The sequence below is a fragment of the Pongo pygmaeus genome, chromosome 7, assembly GCF_028885625.2.
Source record: "Pongo pygmaeus isolate AG05252 chromosome 7, NHGRI_mPonPyg2-v2.0_pri, whole genome shotgun sequence".
NCBI classification, from domain to species: domain Eukaryota; kingdom Metazoa; phylum Chordata; class Mammalia; order Primates; family Hominidae; genus Pongo; species Pongo pygmaeus.
This window is the reverse complement of record NC_072380.2, coordinates 105258874-105281893: the sequence shown is the minus strand read 5'-3', so window position 1 is coordinate 105281893 and position 23020 is coordinate 105258874. Positions and strand designations below refer to the sequence as shown.

The window sequence follows — 23020 nt, the reverse complement described above, 5'->3', positions numbered from 1 at the left end:
TGATGGGGCCCAGGAATATGCATTTTCATGAGTATCCCAGACAACTCTAATGGTGATTTTGGACCATACTTTGACAAATGCTGATCTGGACCCTCCAGTTGCTCCCAGTGAATAGGTGGTACTAACTAGACTCTTGAGATCTGAGGCTTTCTTCTGTGGTGCTGAATTCTAGCCAGCTGAACTTTCCTGGAGGGATTGGGACTCCTCCATTTACCAAAGCTACAGCTGACTCCTGGAGAGGCCTGAGTACTCATTGCAGTTTTGAGATAAAGGTAGTTCAAGATACTACACATTCCTGTTAACTTTTTTCACTGCCCTACCTGACCCATTTGGTTATAGGTCCTCCACTAAATACTTATGCCCATATTATTCTGTATTATCTTTGGTTTTTCATGGACTAATCTCCTGCTATTTCCTTCCCTCTCTATTTTTTTATATCCCCCTTGAACCCAGTTAATCCCAAACACTTTATTAATTTTACCTCTTGACATTAATTGGAACTTGATTCTTCTTATAAACACCACTTTCCTGAAGCCATCTTAAATGGAAACTGTTCTTCCATTGTTCACATACCTGTGGATCAAGAGGTTGATTTTTATCATTTTATTTTTTTATTGCCACTTCCAGAACATTTACATTTCCTGCATATAAAAGCAAACAAGACAAATCAAACAAGAAGCCCAGCTCCTTAGTGATGCATTCCATTTGACTGTAGGGTCCTCTACCTCTCTCTTTTGCTGTTTATCTATGGACATCCAGGTCCCTTCTCAGTCTTTCTAACTCTGAGTCTTTCTTTGCTTCCTCACCCATATCCTGCTACTATCCTGGGTACTCTCATTATTCACATGTATGACATATGCATTATCCTGGTCTTTCAGTTCCTTAACGTATCTGCCATAATGTTTTCCTACCACTTCAGTCCTTCTGGACCAAAACTTACCCCATCTCAATAATAATATTAATCGCCTCACACTCACACTGACTAGTGACCTTTAATAACCTTTCTTCTCTAGTAAAATAACTAATTTTTCACTCCTAGTATTTGGTTTTTGGTTATTTTTTTACTCCCAAATCTTGTTATTTGGTTATTTTTTACTTTCAAATTTGGTTATTTAACTTTATTAAGTCCAAAGATTGTTCCACTTTCTGCTTCACTCTAAACCACTACTGTCTTCACTTCCTTTTCTACCTTTAGATGCCGTGGAACATCAAGTCACCCACTTTTTACAGTATCCTAAAGTTTTCTGTCATGCCTATCTGGGAAAACTTAAATTCTGCTTACTCTAGCAGACTACCCTTCTGTATGTCAGCACTAAGTAGCTAAGCACTCAGAAAGAAAAATATTATTTGCAATCAGATAGTCCAGTGCTATAATAGATTCATGGTTACAATTTTTTTTTGGTCTCTTAGTGTTGCCCGTAAATCCTGTTTTCATTTTTTATTTTTATATTTTTTAGAGATGGGGCCTCAACTCTGTTGCCCAAGCTGGAGTGCAGTGGCATGATCAGAGCTCACTGCCGTCTTAAACTCCTGGCCTCTAGAGATCTTCCCACTTCAGCTTCCAGAGTAGCTGGTATTACAGGCACAAGTGACTGCACCCAGTTAATCCTGTTTTCTTTAGACAACTCTTTCCATTCCTCCACAGCATTAATTCCAGCTCTGCAATTGCAAACCTCCAAACTTCCCACCTTTCATTTCTCTCATAAGGAGATAATCTTGCCTTCTACTTCATAGTGAAAACAGAGCTACTGCATAGATATCCCTTTACTTTTGGTTACCAGACCTCAAGTCTTATGTGTAATTTTGCCTGTTATTTTCTCTTTTTCTGTTAAAGTGACTCAGGGACGTAGTGTGCTATGATTATTACTTGAAATGAATACTGGATTCTATGCTTTCTTACTTTTTTTTTTCTGTATTTTCACCCTCTCACTTTCTGGTTGTTCCTCCCAATTATTATTTAGACCAACTCAAATTTTCATCTTTAATCCGAAACAAGCCCTAAAGAGTAAAAACAAAGCATAACAAAAAAAATCTCTTCCTCAACCTCAGTTCCTTTCTACTTGCTATGCTATCTGTCTCCTTCCTTGTATTTATTTTATAATGGATTGGTCTGTAATTTTCATTTCTGCTTTCTCACCTCTCACTTATTCTTTAGCCCATAGGAAGTATTTTTTCAAGTATTTTCAAGGGAGTAGAAGTCACCATTGTCAAGTGATGCTACAAAACAAATAACACTGATGAATGACCATTTAAGTACAGAGACATCATTGTTTCTTTTTCTCTGCATAATATTGTTGAGATTTATCTCTATTGCCTATGTTCAGTGTTTTTTTTTTTTTTTTTTTTTTTTTTGCTGGGTAGTATTACACTGTATGAATAAACCACAGTTTATCAACTCTTCTGTTGATCAATATTGGGGCTGCTTCCAATTTTTTTTTTTTTTTTTTTTTTTTTTGTGAGATGGAGTCTCGCTCTGTTCCCCAGGCTGTAGTGCAGTGGTGTGATCTTGGCTCACTGCAAGCTCCGCCTCCCGGGTTCACTCCATTCTCCTGCCTCATCCTCCCTAGTAGCTGGGACCACAGGCACCCGCCACCATGCCCCCAATTTTCAACTATTACGAACAAAGCAGCCATGACCATTTTTGTAGAAAGTATTTTTGTAACCGTATACATTTATCTCTCTTACATAAATATCTAGGAATAGAAGTGCAAAAATTGCTGGTAGTTAACTTTGTAGGAACAGTCAATTTTATAAAGAAGTTGTACCAGAAATTTCAGTTGCTCCACATTCTCTTCAATATTTTGTATATGAAATATTTTTTATTTGAACCATTCTAGTAGATATGTAGTAGAATCTCAGTTCTAATTTTAATTTGCACTTTGCTGAGTACTACTGGTGTTAAGAACTTTTTCATGTGCTTGTCATCTATATATCTTATTTGCTGAAGTTTCTAGTTCCTGTTCAAGTTTTTGGCCCCTTTTTAAATTATTAGGTTGTATACCTTATATTATTAAATAGTTTTTTAATGCATTCTGGACGCAAATTATTTTGTCAGATACATATGTTATGAATACTATCTATCTGTAATAACCTATTTTCTTATTGGTGTCTTTTGATAAGCAAATATTAATTTTGATGTAATCCAGTTCATCCTTTTTTTCTCTTTTATGATATATCCTACTGTTTTCTTCAATAAATATTTGCCTCTACAAAGTCATGAATATAATATTTTCCCTAGTAACTTTGTTGTCTTAGCTACTTTGTTCAGTTGTATGATCTATCTTCAATTAATTTTTGTGTATGATATGAGATGGGGTTAAATATTTTTGGTTGTTTGTTTTGTTTTTCATGAGGAAATATATTTGTTCTAGCACTATTTCCTAATACTGTGTTTTAGTTCCATAGTTTGGCTGGAAGGTGAGTCCCAACAACTAAGATTTCTTTTCTAGAACATGACTTTTTAGGTTTACACAGATAAGTGTCCTGTACTTACTTTTTGTATAAATTTTCATATCAATGTTGGCAAGTGATCAGGATTTTAGAAATCATCTTTTCGCATATTTCAGTTTTTAGATATAAAGGAAATTAGTTTGTCAAAGTGTAGGTGAACTGGGCACTTTGATCTCTGAAAACTGTAGAATAACAACTGTTTAGCTCTCCAGTTTTATACAGTAAGAATTTGTTCCTCAATGTAATAACTTGTCTCAATGACAATATGATAATACTATTAATATGAGTAATACATATAATTAATTGAAATAGTTAATATGACTTATAATATTGAAATAATTAATATTACTTATAATACTGCATTTTAATATTATAATTGTGTGTACCTTGTCCACTTCACACTTGATAGTCTTTCAAAAGACCTTTTTTTTTTTTCATTTCCTTAAGTGTGGAGAACTATATCTGAAGATCTGAATCATCAATGATGCCTCTTAGGCAAGATCTGAATGATTACTCAGAGATGACGCTTGTGTGCAATATTAACAATATATAGGTTTCACAAGTAGGGATGTATTGAAAGGACATTTAAAGCAAATTGCAGAACATAGTAAATTCCTGGAAACATGAATGAGCTTGTCAAAGTCAAGAAACTAAAAGCTGAATTTCCTAGTGCACTGGAACATGAGAAAGGAACACATGACAAATTCAGATCATTAATGGTTCTTAATATTAAGGATTTTTGCTTTATCTAGGAAATGTGTCATCATTTCAATGACTTAAATATGTTAAGTGAATGAACAAGTTTAAATTTGTAATACTCTGGAAATGGTTAATGTGCGATAAGATCAGGGACAAATATCTTCTGTGTTTATGATATCCTCAGCATCTAGCATGAGGTTGTATTTTCATGATTGATTCTCAACTTTGATCCAGCCATAACCAAATACCTTTTCTGCCTAACTATAGCTTCATGTTTAACGAAGAATTTCCTTAGTAAGTGTATTTCTTTCAGCCTTAAAAACTAAGATAATTATTTTTTCTGTGGACATGGGTTGAACTTTTTTTAATAACCTGTGTTTTGATGTGTATTTAAATGTCACAGTCTGGATTTAATGCTTTTTCTGGAAGCAGAGACATATGTGAAGGCTTCAGATTTCTTACTTTTTTACTTGTTCTTTCTGGATTTCATAAAAAAGGTATAAATGAACAATAAAATAACTTGGTCGGAAGGTGATTGAATATAATACTACCTTTGTTTTTAAAGGTCACATATTATGCTTTAAAATACAGTTTGCAAAATTGCTCTGGAAAATTCAGGTTAAGAAAGCATACTAAAAACAAAAATGCTATGTTTAATCTTAAAAGTCCTAATGAGTGTAAAGTTTAATTAGATAAAAATTAACTGAATTATTTTAATATCCAATTTATGTATTAAATAAAATCAGCATTTTTCTTCTTTAAATATGTGTTATCAAGTTTCAAGAATGTTGGAAACTTCTGTGATGATTTAATCTGAAATCATTCCTACAGCAAAATTCATAAATAATAAATATTATCTTATTAATCCATATTTCAGTTTAGCTAGGCCTCAGAGCAAGTTAGTTCCTCAGGGAATGCAGTGTTCTTTACAAAAGAAGGTGATGAGACATAATCTCCAAGGAATTAAATTGTGAAAACAATCTTGGTATTGTACATGCTAATATAAGTCTGTTATTCCCTTTCCGCATCTATCACAACACATTTTAAATTGTGGCTGATCTTGTATGCAAATAGCTGTCTTATTAGAAATTGCGGCTGTATGTGCTAATGTCTCCCTGGATTTCTTGGGAGTTTGCTATCTAACCATCAAAGCAATAGAAATGAATGATGATTACTGCAAGGCTTTGAAGAACAAAGAAAAGTCAGAACATTTTAAAGATTCTACATGTCTGAGTCATTGACAGTTTGTACCATACAGATGAATAGGTACCTCTTTGGGTCATTTAAAATAGCCTCAATGTGTTTATTAGTAAGGCAAAATGCTTTCTATTTTTTTGTGTGTTTCTTGCAGCTAATAAAATGTAAGTAATTTATGTAAGAATGTGTTCTATAAGCATTTTTTGTTTTATCATTTGGCAAAACGTTATTTTACTTACTATATAGAATATAATTATTTCAAAGACAATGAGAAAGTTTAAATTTTGAAATTTTGATTAAATATTACCAAACCACTAAAAATAGCTAGAACAAAAATTTTAAACCAGTTTTTCTCTAATGTATCTTGGTTGAAATTCTTTTATAGCTTTTATATTCAGTGATTATTATACATATAAAATGTCCGTTCATAGAGCATAGGCCCCTCTAAAAATTGATTCTTTAGATTTTTCCGTGGCATAATTTTTAATGTAAAGTTTATTAACATATAAGTAAAATTCAGCTACTTTGGTGAAAATATATTTCTGATAAACCTCTTACTTTTTTATTTTCTGTAGGTAGTGAATGAATAAAGTATTGACCTCTGAAGTGTTATCTCTGCTGGGATGTTGGCTTAAATGACTAGAAAGGAATTGGGGGAAGCATAATGAGTAACCATTTTGGCAGATATAGCCTCAGTGATTTGCTTTAAAAAAAAATTAAGCATAGTCTGTAAAGGCAAAGAACAAAAACTAAATTGAAAAGGGAATAATATCTTGAGTGTTTATTCATTTAATCCAACTTCTCTCCTAAAATGGAGTGGTATCTTCCCTAGCTACACACAATTAAGATTAAAATAACTTGATTCCTATTTACAATTAATAAATGCAAAATACTATGCAAATAGGATTGCTATATGAATAAATTATAATATATCTATTGACAATTTTTATGGTGCTTGTCTTGACAGAATTATTTTTAATGTTTTGAATTATAAGAAGTAAGACTATAGAATTAGGTGCTGTCTTGGTTTTATTGCTAGAATTTTAAAATGTTTTCTTAGATGTAATAACTACATGGTTTATCAGAGATGAAAATTTAACTTATTTGACTTTGTCATAATTTGAATATTCCTAGATATTGCAATAATACCATAAATATGAAGATTATTATGATTAGAAGAATAGGTTTTTAGCTGAACTTATAACCTTATTACATATGGATAAAAATTATTAAGTTGGAGATGGCTTTCACTGTATTGGGTGGGATCATTGTTAACTATCTGTATGACAATATATATAGATAAACAATACAATTTTGTCAGGACAGATTTCAAATGCATTTAGTGTTTTAGAACCTTAATAAAGCTCTTTAGAAAAATTACAGTTTGATAATTGCATCAGTTTATATGGAAACATCTGTACTTGTTTGTTTTAGTTTCAGTGATGACAACTATTGTAACAAATAAATGCAAAAAATATATAGTACTGCAAATGCTGCAAATTTATTTTTTCTTATCACAGCAATATGAAACAGAAAAACAAGCTGGTTGGATAGCTGTCCTCCATGCAGTCATTCATGATCCAGGCTGTCATCATCTTCATCACATCATGTTCAGAGTTACCCTGGAGGTCATCTCCATTTCATCCAGATAAATGAGTATGCAAGGAAAGTTTTATAGGTCAGTTCTAGAAGTAGGAAACATTAATTTACTCACATTCTGTTGGTTGAAATAAGTGATGTGCCCACAACTAACATCAAAGGAGGCCGGGAAATTAGTCAAGTGTACGCGGAGGAAAAGAAAAAGGAGAACATGTATTTTAGTGAGTAGCCAACAGTTTTTTTAATAGTTTATCTTTCTGGCATGGAAATAACTATGCACATTATTTTTTTCTGTCTCCCCAATAGAGAGAACCTAAACATCTAGCATTTATTGCTTCTAGCTCCAAGCCAAGGATCTCAGGCTAACACACAGTCCTCTCTCAGTTTGCCTGTGACATTTTTCTACTACTCCCCAGCATCACAAAACCCCCAAGAAATAATGATTAAGCAGTGGATAACTGCTTTATACCTGCAATAATCATTCCCATTTATAAAGGGAAGAATGGAAAACAGCCACAGGAGTCATTGGTCCAATGTGGTGATAAAACCTCTGCTCACGAGACCACTGAGAAGATCCACTGTACTGATGTAGAAGTTTCAGTTTATGGTCTTTTTGTCCATTCTTCATGGCTCTCCCCTCTGGATGGTTCTTCCTTTCTAGTTGTGTGTGAAGTGGATGTTATAAACTCTATAGAGTTTGCCTTCCTTGGGTACTGCTGTTTACTGGTTTAAATGTAGAGGCCCAAAAGTTGGCTTTCATTCAAAGACTTTTTTAGATTATGTTTCTGGTTTCTTAGTAAATATAGTTCCCTCACATTTTAGTAACCTTCTTACCATTTCTACTCAGTTGCATGTGCCAATAAACACAGTGCAATTTCTTTCCTAGACCTAATTCTCATGTCCACTGTCTTTCTGTGCTTTAGAACTCCTAGGCTTCTCTTTTTCTACCCAATAGTGTCTACTTTGAAGTGATCTGAAATAATAGGCTCAGGTGAGACAGTGAAAACCCCTAGTCTGCTCTTTGTCTCTCTCTCTCTCTTTTTTTTTTCTTTTTTTTAAGCTGATAAGTTTTAATGGGTCTTTGTTCTTCAAAGCCTGTTTTCGTTTTTTTCCTGTTAGTTCTCAGAAGAAGTTGGCTTTTCCAACATTTTTAGCCCCAAATTACTGGACTTTCTATTCTCTATGTTTTTTCTTGTGACATGACCAGTTCTTGTCTGACTTCATCTTCATCTTGTAATGCCTTACTAGAAGGAATGAGGAAAAACTTGCAGACACCAGTTTGAAGAATACTTATGACTAACACTTATATTCTATAAATAATGACATATTGTAATTGAGGCTAGGAAATATAGTCTGTGCTAGGAAGAAAAGGAGAATATGAATGTGGTAATCAGGTTGTACTCTCTGCTGCAATATTTAAATTCAATAAAAATCATAAAACTTACAGAGCAGAAATAAATTTTAATTGTGACCAAAAATACAAAAAAAATCAACAAAACAAAAAGTTGTTTTTTGAAAAGATAAGTAGAATTAACAAACCTTTGCTTGCCCAAAGAAAAAAAGGAGAAAACTCAAATAAAATGGGAAACAAAAAAGAAACATTACAACTGATACCACAGAAATACAAAAGATCGTTAGCGACTACTAAGAACAACTATATACCAACAAATTGAAAAATCTAGAAGAAAAGAATACATTCCTGGGCATATAAAACCTACCAAGATTAAACATGACAAGACAGAATAGTTGAACAAAACAAAAATGAATCATGAGTTTGAAGCAGTAATAAAAAATCTTCCATCAAAGAAAAGCCCAGGACCTGATAGATTCATTGCTGACTTCTACCAAACAGTTAAAGAAGAACTAATGCCGTTTCTACTCAAACTATTCCAAAACATTGAAGAGGAGGGAATACTGCCAAACTCATTTTACAAGGCTGGCATTACTCTGATACCAAAACCAGACAAGAACACAATAAAAAAAAGGAATACTACAAGGTAATATCCCTGATGAACATAGATGTAAAAATCTCAACAAAACACTACAAACCAAATTCAGCAACACGTTCAAAAGGTAATGCATCATGATCAAGTTGGATCACCCCAGTGATGCAGGGATGGTTCAACATACACATATCAATAAACGTGATGTATCACAACAACAGAATCAAGAATAAACACCATACGATTATTTCAGTAGGTGCTGAAAAAGTATTCAACAAAATTTAACATTCCTTCATGATAAAATTAATCTTGTTAAAATTTCTCTACTACCCAAAGTGATCTACTGATTTAATGCAATCTCTATCAAAATACCAATGACATTCTCCACAAAAATCCTAAAGAACAATCCTAAAATTCACATGGAACCCCAAAAGATCCCCAATAGCTAAAGCAGTTCTGAGCAAAAAGAACAAAGCCAGAGAATCACACTATCTGATTTCAAATTATACTACAAATTTATAGTAATGAAACAATTCGATACTGGCATAAAAATAGACACATAGATCAATAGAACAGAACAGAGAACCCAGAACTAAATCCACACACTTAGAGTGTACTCATTTTTTATAAAAGTACCATGAAGTTACAATGTGGGAAAGGATTGTCTCTTTAATAAATGGTCCTGGGAAAACTGATTTCTAAATGCAGAAGAATGAAAGTAGATTCTCTATCTTTCATCATATACAAAAATCAACTCAAAATGGATTAAAGACTTAAATGTAAGACATAAAACTATGAAATGACTGGAAAAAACATTGGGAAAACACTATAGGACATTGGTCTGGCAAAAATTGTGGGAGGGTAAGATCTCAAAAGCCCAGGCAACAAAATCAAAAATAGACACGTAGGATTACATCAAGCTAGAAAGCTTCTTCACAGCAAAGAAAACAATCAACACAGTGAAGAGACAACTTACAAAATATGAGAAAGTATTTGCAAAATATTCATCCAACAAAGGATTGATACCCAGAATATATAAGAAGCTCAAACAACTCAATAACAAAACACAATTCAATTAAAAATGGGCCAAAGATCTGAATAGACATTTCTCAAAAGAAGATACAAATGGCCAACAGGTATATGAAAAACATTCTCAACATCACTAATCATTAGGGAAATCCAAATTGAAAGCACAGTGAGATATCATCTCATCCTAGTTACAGTGGCTACTACCAGAAAGACAAAAAATAACAAGTGTTGGTGGGGATGTGGAGAAAAAAGGGAATGGTCATACACTGTGGGTGAAAATGTAAATTGGTACAACATTATGGAAAACAATATGGAGGTTCCTCAATAAACTAAAAATAGAACTACCATATGATCCAGATATCCTACTCCTGGGTATATATCCAAAAGAAAGGAAATCAGTATATGGAAGACATATCTGAACTCTCACGTTTATTGCAGCATTATTCACAATAACCAAGATATGGAATCAACCTTAGCATCCATCAGTAGACAAATGGATAGCAAAAATGTTGTCTCTATACACAATGGAATATTATTCAGCCTTAAAAATGAAACGCTGCCATTTGCAGCAACATGGATGGAACTGAAGGTCATTATGTTAAGAGAAATAAGCCAGGCACAGAAAGACAAATATTGCTTGTTCTCACTCATTTGTGAGAGCTGAAAAAGGGGATCTCATGGAGGTAGAGAGTAGAATAATGGCTACCAGAGCCAGGGATGGGAAGTGGGTAGAAGGGTAGAGAAGTTGGTTAAGGGATACAAAAATACAGTTAGATTAGAAGGAATAATTTCTAGTATTCAATAGTACAGTAGGAAAATTATGATTAACAATAATTTGTTATATATTTCTAAATACTTAGAAGAGAAGAATTGTTTTGCTCCCAACACAAAGAACGTGTAAATGAGGTGATGGATATCCCAATTATTCTGAACTGGTCATTACTCATTGTATACAGGTATCAAAATATTACATATATCCACCCAAAGTAGGTACAACTATTGTATATCAATAAAAATAGGTAGATTAAATCGAACAGTGCATATAATGTAATAAGCATGAAAATATTAATAAATGGTAGTAGTTTTTATTGTTTACATTAAGAGGGGCAGAACTAGAACTGAAATTCATCTGCTTTGTATGTATATGTCAAGCTTTTTAAAGTAAAATAAAAAATACTTGAGATTCAAACTTTAGCCTTACTTTTAATGTAACGTAGTAAGTATATATCCAAACTATATATACTTGGAAATAAACATGTTGCCAAAAGCATGCCAAAAGCATGCCAAAAGCCCCAACCTAAGTAAATACTACATGATTTTCATATTTACAGATAATGTTATTTAACAATATGGTTTAATGGAACACTGATAGTACTTGATAAGATGAATGTTATCAAAAACAAATGATTGAGAAATTTAATTACCAGCAATTGTATCATTGATAATTTATTTAAAAGAATTTTGTTTTCTTTATGAATATTTAATGAAAATAAGTCAAAGGTATTTGTACCCATTGCTTTAAAAATGAATTTTATGGAATAAACTATTTCTGGATTTTATAGATACTCCTTTTAAAAAAAATTTTCATTATAATTGTTTTCTTTTCAGCAGGCATTTTGGAGATCAAAGATGGGTAGAAAAGATGCTGCTACTATAAAACTTCCTGTTGATCAGTACAGAAAACAAATTGGTAAGCAATGAATTATCTTTGATACACTCCTATTAAGATAAAAACACAATTATGCATATTAGGAAAATAAATTTTCTCTAATACATATGATACACAGAAATATATGAGTGAAAAAGGACTTTATAGAGTTTTATGGAAGCAAAATTAAATGCAGTCCTGCTTACCAGTAAAGATACGAACTTCATGTACTTACGATTTTTCAGTGCTCTTATAATTTTAATTAATTTAATAAAACAAAAAATAAATATTATTCTTTAGGCTGAATGCTTTTATATAATCAGCATTTTTGATTTTATAATCCATTAAATCATTCCTTTGTATACATATTATAACTTTTAATTCTGTTGACTATTATTGGCAATAATTTGATAACTTCAAAATTCTCCTGTAAAATATGCTAAATAAAGTAGAACAAATGTTCTTTTATATGGAAACCTGAGTTCAGAAAAAAAGAAAGAGAATTCTCCAGGGGTCATATGTGAAAGAAGGATTAAGGAAGACTGGAAATAAGGATTTGTAGATGGAATTGAGACTCCTCAGATATACTTGGACCCTCAAAGAGATACTACCCTAGTAGAACGGTGGACTAGAAAAGCTCACTTAGCACAGGAAGATAACAGGAAGCTTATCTATTTTAAATTAGGCTCTAGGTGCAGGATTTTCTTTTCAAGGGTACATGGAGTATTTCTAAAAAATTACCTACCTACATACTAAGTCACAAAGAAAGTATCCCAAGTTATAAAGAATCAATATCCTATAACTGCATTTTTTAATCAAATGTAGTAAATTAGAAATTAGCTAGAAGCAAAAGGTAACTTCCCCTTCTTCACCCAACCCTCTCCTTTAGTGCACTTTTTTTCCATCTCTACCATTGCTTTGGAAATACAAAATAAATTAATAAAAATAACACTTCTAAATAACTAAAGGATAAACAAAGAAGTTACATTAGAAGTCAGAAAATAAATATAAATAATTGATACCAAAATATCGTATATATCTATTTCGTAAATAAGACACAAAAAGTACGCTCTGTAAAGCAAAATATATTTCTGAAAAACAAAAGACATGCAAACAAAGTAAAAAATATTTGGAATACATATAGCCAATTAAGAATTTTTATAGTACAGGCCGGGCGTGCTGACTTACGCCAGTAATCCCAGCACTTTGGGAGGCCGAGGCAGGTGGATCACAAGGTCAGGAGATCGAGACCATCCTGGCTAACACGGTGAAACCCCGTCTCTACTAAAAATACAAAAAAAAAAAAAAAATAAGCCGGGCATCATTGTGGGCACCTGTAGTCCCAGCTACCTGGGAGGCTGAGCCAGGAGAATGGCGTGAACCTGGGAGGCAGAGCTTGCAGTGGGCAGAGATCATGTTACTGCATTACAGCCTGGGTGACAGAGTGGGACTCCATCTCAAAAAAAAAAAAAAAAGAATTTTTATAGTACATATTTAAGGTGTACAACATCACGTTTTGCTATACACACACATATACACATACACACACACACAGTAAATGATTACTACAGTCAAACCAATTAAAATATGCATCATCTCACATAGTACCTTTTCTGTGTGTGGTAAGAGTCCTAAAATCTACTCTCAGCAAATATCCAGTGTACAATACAATATTATTAACTGTAGTTCTCATGTGGTATATTAGATCTATAGTTTATTCATCCTACATAATTGCAACTTTATACCCTTGACCTACATCTCTGCATTTCCCCTTCCCTCCAACTCTGCTAATACCATTCCACTCTCTTTTTCTACATATTTGACATCCGTTTTTTAAGATTGAAAACATAAGAGAGATCATGCAGTATTTTTCTTTCTTTGTCTGGCCTACTTCACTTAGCATAATGTCCTCCAATTTCATCCATGTTTTCCCAAATGGCAAGACCTCGTTTTTAAAGGGTGAAATATATTTTTATATATGTATAAAATAATTTCTTGATCCCATCATCTGTCTGTGGACACTTAAATTGTTTCCATATCTTGGCTATTGTGAATAATGCTGCAGTGAACATGGTATCTCTAAAATGTGGAGATTTTATTTTTTTTGGGTATATGCCTAGGAGAGAGATTGCTGGGTCATATAGTAGTTATATTTCTAATTTTTAGAGGAATCTCCATACTATTTTTTTCCATTTCTACTAAGAATATACAAGGATTCTGTCTTTTCTATATCCTCACTAACATTTATTATGTTTTTTTTTAACATAGTCATCCTAACAGGTGTGAGACATTATCTTATTGTGGTTGGATTAGCACTTCTCTGATAATTAGGGAGGTTGAGGACTTTTCCATATACCTGTTTGTCATTTTCTCCATTTTCTTTGGAGAAATGTCTGTTCAGATATTTTGACCATTTTCTAGTCAAGTATGTTCAATCAAGTTGTCTTTTTTACTATTGTAAAATATAAGTTCCTTATATAATTTGACTTAACTGTTTCTCAAATACATGGTGTACAAATATTTTCTCCCATTTTGTAGATTACCTTTTTATTTTGTTCATTGCTCCTTATGCCATGCAGAAGATTTTTAGTTTAATTTAGTCTCACTTGTTTGTTTTTGCTTCAGTTGCCTATTCTTTAGTGTTACTTCCAAGAAATCATTGCCAATACCAACGTCAAGAAATAAAAATGAATTAAAGGCAAATATAAGACATAAAACTACTAGAAAAAAAGAAGGAGGACATTCATTCTATACCTAATTTATTGAGAATTTTTATCATGAAATGGTGCTGAATTTTATTTTTTGTTATACCTTAAGTTCTAGGATACACGTGCAGAACGTGCGGGTTTGTTACATAAGTATACATGTGCCATGGTGGTTTGCTGCACCCATCAACCCGTCATCTATATTAGGTATTTCTCCTAATGCTATCCTTTCCCTTACACCCCACCCCCTGACAGGTCCTGTTGTGTGATGTTCCCCTCCCTGTGCCCATATGTTCTCAATGTTCAACGCCCGCTTATGCGTGAGAACATGTGGTGTTTGGTTTTCTGTTCCTGTGTTAGTTTGCTGAGAAAGATGGTTTCCAGCTTCATCCATGTCCCTGCAAAGGACATGAACTCATTCCTTTTTATGGCTGCATAGTATTCCATGGTGTATGTGTGCCACATTTTCATTATCCAGTCTATCATTGATTGGCATTGGAGTTGGTTCCAAGTCTTTGCTATTTTGAATAGTGCTTCAATAAACGTAAGTGTGGATGTGTCTTTATAGTAGAATGATTTATAATCCTTTGGGTATATACCCAGTAATGGAATTGCTTGGTCAAATGGTATTTTTGGTTCTAGATCCTTGAGGAATCACCACAATGTCTTCTATAATGGTTGAACTAATTGGCACTCCCACCAACAGTGTAAAAGTGTTCCTATTTCTCCACATCCTCTCCAGCATCTGTTGTTTCCTGACTTTTTAATGATTGCCATTCTAACTGGCATGAGATGGTGTCTCACTGTGGTTTTGATTTGCATTTCTGTAATGACCAGTGAGGCTGATCTTTTTTTCGTATGTTTGTTGGCCACATAAATGTCTTCTTTTGAGAAGTGTCTGTTCATATCCTTTGCCCACTTTTTGATGGGTTTTTTTTCTTGTAAATTTGTTAAAGTTCCTGGTGAACTTTTTGTTAAATGCTTCTTCTGCATTTGTTGAGATCATTATGTGATTTTTATTCTTCATTTTGTTAATGTACTTTATCATATGAATTGATTTTCATATGTTGAACCATCCTTATAGCCCAGGGATAAATCCCACTTGGTCATTGTGTATGATCTCTTTTATGTGCTGTTGAATTTTGTTTGCCAATATTTTCTTGAGGATTTTTGTTTTATGTTCATAAGAGAATAGTGGTCAGCAGTTTTCTTTTGTTGTGGTGTCTTTGGCTTTCAAATCAAGGTAATGCTGGCTAGCTTTATAAAATGAGTTTGAAGGTGTTCCCTCCTTTTCCGTATTTTGGGAGACTTTAAGAAGGATTTTTTTTAATGTTTCATAGAATCGAAGTCATCCAGTACTGGGCTTTTCTTTATTGGGAAGTTTCTGACTATTGATTCAGTCTCATTTGTTACTAGTTTTCAGGCTTTCTATTTCTTCTTGATTCATTCTTGCTTGGTTGCATATTTTTAGGAACTTACCCATTTCTTCTAGTTTATTCAGTTTGTCGGTGTATAATTGTTTCTAAATGCCCCTTATGATCTTTTTCATTTCTGTGGCATCAGTTGTAATGTCTGCTATTTCGTGTGTGATGAGTTTCATTGATTTTTTCCACATTGTTTTTCTATCCTCTATTTCATTTATTTCTGCCAGAATCTTTACTATTTTGCCTTTTCCTGGCAACTTTGTGCTTAGGGTTGTTCTTTTTCTGATTTTTTGAGGTATAAAGTTAGGTTGTTTGAGATATTTCTTTTTAAATGTAGTTGTTTATTGTTAATAAACTTTTTTCTCAGTACTACCTTTGCTGCATCCCATTAATTTTGTTATATTGTGTTTTCATTTTCATTCCTTTCAAAACGTTTTATTTTCCATTTGATTTCTTTTACTGAATGATTGTTCATGGGTTCCTTGTTTACTTTTCATGTATTTGTGAATTTCCTATTTTCCTTTTGTTATTGATTTCTAGTTTTATTCTATTGTGCTTATAAAAGATACTTGGAATGATTTCAGTCTTCTTAAATTTGTTAAAACTTACTTTGTGACCTAGCATGTGATTTATCCTGGAGAATGTTAGGGTGCACTTGAGAAGAATATGTATGCTGTTACTTTTGTTTGGAATGTTCCATATACATTTGTTAAGTCCATTTGTTCTGTAGTATTGTTTAAATCTGTGTTTTTTCTTGAGTTTTTTGTCTCAATAATCTATCCATTTTTGACTACTGTTATGGTATTGCTTTCTATTTCTTCAGTTCCATGGCTGTTTTGTGCATTTAGATTCTTTGATGTTGGGTGCATATATATATATGTCTACACACACATATACATATATATGTACACTCATATATACATATATACTTGTGTATGTAGATATGTATATATGCATATACATGTATGTACATATATACACACATATGTATGTATATATGTATGTACACGTATGCATATATGTGTATTTTTAAATTTATAATCGTTATATCTTCCTGTTAAGTTAATTCATTTATCATTATGCAATGACCTTCTTCATCTCTTGTAACAGTTTTTGGTTTAAATTCTACTTAGTCAGATATAAGTATAGCTACTCCTGCTCTTTTTGGGTTACTATTTGGATGGAATATCTTTTTCCATCTCTTTACTTTCAGCCTGTGTGTGTGTCATTAAATCTAAAGCTAGTCTTTTATAGACAGCATATAACTGAACCATTTTATCCATTGAGAGACTCCATATCTTTTGATTGGTGAGTTTAATATATTTACATTTAGAGTAATTTTTGATAGTAAGGGCTTTTTATTGTCATTTTTTGTTAATTGTTTCCTGTCTGTTTTGTATTTCTTTTGTTCCTCTCTTCCTTGCTTGGTATGGTCTTTGCAATTTGATAATTTTTGTTGTGATATACTTTGATACTTTCTACTTCTCTCTTCTGAATCTAATATTAGTTTTTTTGTTTATCTTTTCTGTATCTATTATTAGTTTTTTTCTTTGTGGTTATCATGAGGCTTCCATAAAATGTAACAGTCTATTTTAAGCTGATAATAGCTTAACTTTAATAACATTCAAAACTCCACTCTTACTTTTTCTCAAATTGATTTTTAGCCTTGTTTCTTGTACCGACAATGTTTTGTGTATATCAGTTTTTGATATTAGTATTTCCTGTCTGAATTAGTATGCAGTCAATTTTGTTAACATTCCCTGTGCTTGAAAGGAATAGGTATTCTCCAATATTAGGATTCAGTACTACTTATATTAATTATAGTTTTCAACTCTATTGTGTACTTTTTATATATTTTAGCTGTCATTTTGTGAAAAATGAGAATTAAAATACCCTAAGACTATAGTTTTCAATTCTTGTAATGCTATCAGTTTTTGCTTTATATATTTGAAGCTATGTTTTCATTGCTTAGCATTTGTAAATTGGTATATATTTATGATGATTTCCCCTTTTCTATTATATAATGACTTTTTTATTTATAAAGTACTTATGAAGTTTCTGTTTAGACTTCTTTTTGTTTTATATTAATATTGGTAAAATACTTTTTGTTATTTTGTTAAGTATTCTGGTATTTTTCTTATCCCTTTATTTTAATCTATAAATTAATGTTGTGATTGATTTTTTAATATAGCTGGAGAATCTTTGTTTTCAAGCAAGCAAATTTAATTCTATATAATTTACTATGAATTAAAAATCTTGATATATTTTCACATTTTCATTTATATTTTTCATTTGTAGTGATTTTTCCTTTGCTAATCTCCGCTCTAACCTTTTTTCTTGAAACTTTTTGACTATGTTTTCTTTTTCATTCTTCAAATTTTCAACATTTTCCATTCCTTTTTTTCTTTTCTTTTCTTTCCTTGTTTTGGGAAAGGGAGAGGAGATTCTCAAGTTTTCATAGTTGACTTAATAAAGTATATTAATATCCTTATTTAACCTAGACAATAAGGATTTTTAAACTTCTAAATGTGATTACTTTCTCCTATCTTTCCCATATTTTTTTAAATTGTACTTACTAGAATTTAAATATTCTTGAAGACAGAAGCTCCATCTAATTTTTTTTGGCATCTCTAATGATGTTCACAGAAGGTACTTAATAAATATTTAAATAATCAATAAAGCAACTGTCCTAATTCTTAGGTGATTACAATTTTATATACCCTTTGTTTAACCTAACCTGTTTACATTGAGTATTTTATCATTTTTTTTGAAATAGTAAGCCGTATGTTTAACTAAATTGAATACTTACTGAAATATGTTGTTGTTTAATTTTTCTTACTTTTGCGTTTCAGGTTCCCTGTTATTCTTTTTGTTGTTTGTCTTTCTTTTACTTCTCTACATCCCCATGGGTACCTTGGATACAACCACTTCTTAAATGTTTGTGGACTTTTTTGTGTACTAATTGCAAACTCAAGGCTGATATTATTTGTAATATCTTCTATTGAACTATAATTCCCCTCCATGTATAACTTTTTGCTTGGTTAGCGTTTTTAATATGAATTTTCTTGGAAATTAATTTATATTTTATGAGCAACTTGGTTTATCTTTAGCAGCTCTAAGCTTAGTGCTTGTTTCTTAGTACTTAATGTGGTGTTAAATGATGATGTGTTTTCTGTAATGGTATTGTATGACAAGCTGTTACGTCCAAGCATTGAAAAATTATCATTGGTTTGAATTGTTTCTATAACAAAATTAAAATGAAAAATTTGCACGAGATTTTTATTTTCAATGATGAATTTACCAGCCTGCTCTCCATGTTCTGGATATCTCCAAATAATTTTGAGAAAAGTTTTACTTTTTGCATAGTTTACTTTGTAGATAATACTTACTTTTTTTCTTTAAGGAAATTGTTATCCTTTGCACGATTTATTAAATGTAAAGGTACATTATGCTGATGGTAATCTACTGGATTATTTCTGGCTTTGTAGTTATTTTCATTTTATCAATTTGATTGGTTAATGTTTTACCTAGTTATTTTCCTTTGAGCATTTGTAATTTTATTCATCTTGAAGGTGTTAAAATGTAGGCCATTTGTTTACTGACATAGTTACGAGAGTTTTTTTTAACAAGATTCCATACAAAAGACTATTGACCCCTAGTCTTCTAATGAGTCTTCTTTAGATATTTGTAGTTTGCAATATAATAACTAAAAATTGTGTTTATATGGCAGTTGCAAATTTACTTTATATGACAAATTGTGTTACTTTTATATGTAACTTAGGTAATACAAGAAAAGTAAGATTCCAAGTAGTGTATTGCTCTTTGATGAAGGGAGGAGGGATTTGAAGCATTTGATGAGATTTATTCTAAAAATGTTGAAGGAAATATAAAAGTCTTTATTGTTGATTACCAAATATTATTTGCCAGTATTTTTGGCATGCTGTAAATAACTCATCTTCCAATAATTCATTTGAGTAATTAAATTTAGATTGCAAATTTTTCTTTTCAAATATTTTGACTCTTATCTCTCTGCTTTTCTATTGTATCTTAATTGGTGTGGTCTATATAAATGGACAATAAATTATATATCTTTGTTATAGAGATCAGACAGTGAATAGAACTTGGTATTCATCCCAGACAGAATTATGATTGAATGTATTTGCAAGATTAAAGCACTGAATTTACTTTTTTCTAATTAAAGGCAATTAAAGATTTCTAGACACAAATAAAAGACAATGAATTGAGGAATAAGTGCAGGAGCAAGTCCATTTGCAGGTGAAAAGATGTGCCTTTGAAGCAGAACCAGCTGTATTTTCATTGAAAGAATAACAGTTTAGGAAGCTTTTCTGCATGTACTTGCTTGATAGCATAATGTACTCATAAGCAGCTTATGCAGTATTCAGAAAATAACAGTGCATTAATTTTTAAAGCAGCAAAGGCAGAGGAAGAGCAGTACTGCCACATGATGATAATGAGTGTGGCTAGTGTAAAGTCGACTGTTGAGAAAGAAACAGTGAGCTTCTAGAAAATGAACATTTATAAAACAATAACCAGATATTCACGTGATAATGAGCTTGAGCAGCAATATCAACAAAGGGCAAAGATGTAGTCTTGTTTCTGGGCAAGGGTATGGAATTGAACAGCAAAAAGCCAAAAGCAGTAAAGTAATCTATTTTTTTTTAATTTAAACTAAGGAAGCTCCCATGAAAAACCATGTCAGAGTTAAAATGATTGCTTTAAATATGAAATAATTTCTGGCATAGATAACTTTTTAGAACATATAAATGACTGTATCCATCCCTAAAATAGTGTAATATGAGGAATGGTAAATGATAACAATAAGGTATTTAAATAGTTATTATTTTTATTAAATATGTTTTTATATCTATCAATATTAATATTTGTTTTAGTAGATATCTTTGTATGTACATAAATGTGTGTTTTTTTTATAGGGACAGCACTAATGCCAGAGTTAAACATGTTTTATTCATACTGAATTATAAGCAAAGGAGATTTTAACACAGATAATATCTACTAATTAGAAATTATAACTTAAAATGGCTTTTAAAGTATTTTGTTTAAAAAGCTGACACTACACAGATAGTCTGTATTGTATATGCAAGTAAAATTATGAATTTGTGTGCTACCATCTTTGCTATCAAAAACTCCAGAAATAATTTGAAAATTCTTTTATATTAATGTTTACTTTTTAATAACGACTTTGCTTTTAGTTAATACTCATAATCCCTGTTTAAGACTTGAAGCTGGAAATTCTGTTGATTATGTACCTTGAGTTTTCAAGTATATATTTTTAAACCATATTTAACAGGAGGACACAGAGAAGAACTAGTTTAATTTGTTAAATTTGCTTGAATTGGTAGCTATACACACATTGTTAAGTGAATCTTAGTCTTATGTAATTGGAAGAAACCATTCACAAATGTAATCTTTTAGGGCATGAGAACGATGTTTAAAATGATCCCAGGCAGAAGTATCCATTCCACTTTGGTCTTAGTTTTATAGGATGTGAGCCACAGATGGAAATAGCCATGATTCCAGAGAAAAACAAGAAATAGAAATGATGATAGAAAGAGAAAGTCCTTCAGTGTCAAAACTTCAACTTATGTCAATCCCTACAAAAATGTTTCCTTTTCCCTTATCTTTTGGAATCAATCAATCAATCTCAATCTCTTTCTCTCCCATTTTCATGTTATTTCAAGATGGATTTCTGTCACTGACAATGAAAATAATTCTGAAAATGATCTAAGGATATCTCCAGCATCCTCCACAGCTACCCAAACATATATCCCAATCAAGCTTGAGCTGCTGTTCACTAAGTCTAGGATTTTTTTTTTTTTTTTTCTTTTTGAGATGGAGTCTCGCTCTGTCTCCCAGGCTGGAGTGCAATGGTGTGATCTCAGCTCACTGCAAACTCCGCCTCCCAGGTTTACTCCATTCTTCTGCCTCAGTCTCCCGAGTAGCTGGGACCACAGGCGCCTGCCACCACGCCCGGCTAATTTTTTTTTTTTTTTTTTTTTTTTTTTAGTAGAGGTGGGGTTTCACTGTGTTAGTAGTCTTCCTTTTATTCTATTGTGATTTGGCCTAAAGGAAGAGGAAGAAATGTTTTTAAAATTTTGATAATGGTGACTTTACAGGGAAATTGTTTGTATGGGGGAGATGAGTGTTACATTCTAGGAGCAAGCAAAGAAATATAGGTTCAGGCTATCATTCTCAGTTCTCTAGTTGGTCATAGTAGTTGTAACTTATGACTTCCCTTCTTAATTCAAGAACCTTAGTTTGCTGAGGGTCTTTGCCTTTAAAAATTTAAAATTGTATTAAATTTTATGATTCGTCGAAGTAGTACTTGAGTTGTCCCAGGAATTTCCTTACCTCTTCCCATATTCCTTTTGGCACGCGCTGTGTATTAACAAACCATTTCAACGGACCTTGATAACCAGCATAAATTACCTCAGCCAACAATTTGATTGCCCATTTTACTAGTTTGCCTGTAGGTATGTAGAATTCAAACTGCCTAGGTGGCTGGCTCAGCTTTCAATTCAGGAGAACTAGTATCATATCTTTTCTTAGGTTACCTCTGTTTCCAGGTAAACTGAACAAAATATACTACTCAAATTTTGGCCACTGGGACAATTTCCCTTTTTCATTGTCCTTTGGGTTCCTCTTCAACGAGAGCTATAATACCATAGCAGTCTATTTCTAGCTGGTGTGAGAATATGATAAAGATCTATGTACAAATGTTTTTAATGCTAAAATACCTAATCTTATAGTTTATTGAACTAGATAACCTCCAGTTCATGACTGGGAGCTCAGGCCAGATGATCCCTGAGTCTCATGACAAGGTAGTCAGTTCTCCATCCATTTGGTAGCAATCCAGGAGTTGTTTCTTAGCAGATGCTACTTGCTGAAAGGGGTATGGCACTGTTCCAAAACCCTAGAGACTGACACTTTTCTTTTATTCATACCTGCTGAAGGGTTGCTTCTATGTCTCAGTTAGCTAACAGTACTTAAGATTCCATTGAATCTACCATGTCATAGACTCCAAGAGATAGAGTATCTGTCACAGCAATCTACTGGAGAAGCTTAGATTGTCCCATGCTCTACTCAACTCTAGGAACTTTTCAGGTCCCCTACATAGGTAAAATAAGTACTATAGGTTTAAAAAACAAGAACATGAACAACCATGTATCCATCATCCAAGTTAAAAATTGAAAATACACCAGTAGCTGAGAAGCCTTTTATATACTCCATCGCAATTGCAATGCCCTCCATCTTTCTGAGGGATAACCACAATATTAATTTTGTATT

The 23020-nt window shown here is 32.3% G+C and overlaps 1 protein-coding gene across 9 annotated transcripts in view; it reads left to right on the top strand.

Moving 5' to 3' along the window:
• Window positions 1-23020, top strand: part of TRIQK (triple QxxK/R motif containing) — a 79062-nt gene that overhangs the window by 34302 nt on the left and 21740 nt on the right. For 3 of the 9 annotated variants that reach the window (XM_054499167.2, XM_063668963.1, XM_063668966.1), the window contains one exon: window positions 11529-11607. In XM_054499167.2, the coding sequence (XP_054355142.1) occupies window positions 11547-11607 (61 nt within the window). In that variant the 5' untranslated portion in view covers window positions 11529-11546. Of the gene's footprint in view, window positions 1-6866; window positions 7025-11525; window positions 11608-23020 lie in introns of all 9 variants that reach the window. The other 6 variants (XM_054499166.2, XM_063668965.1, XM_054499163.2 and 3 more) reach the window with 3 other exon arrangements.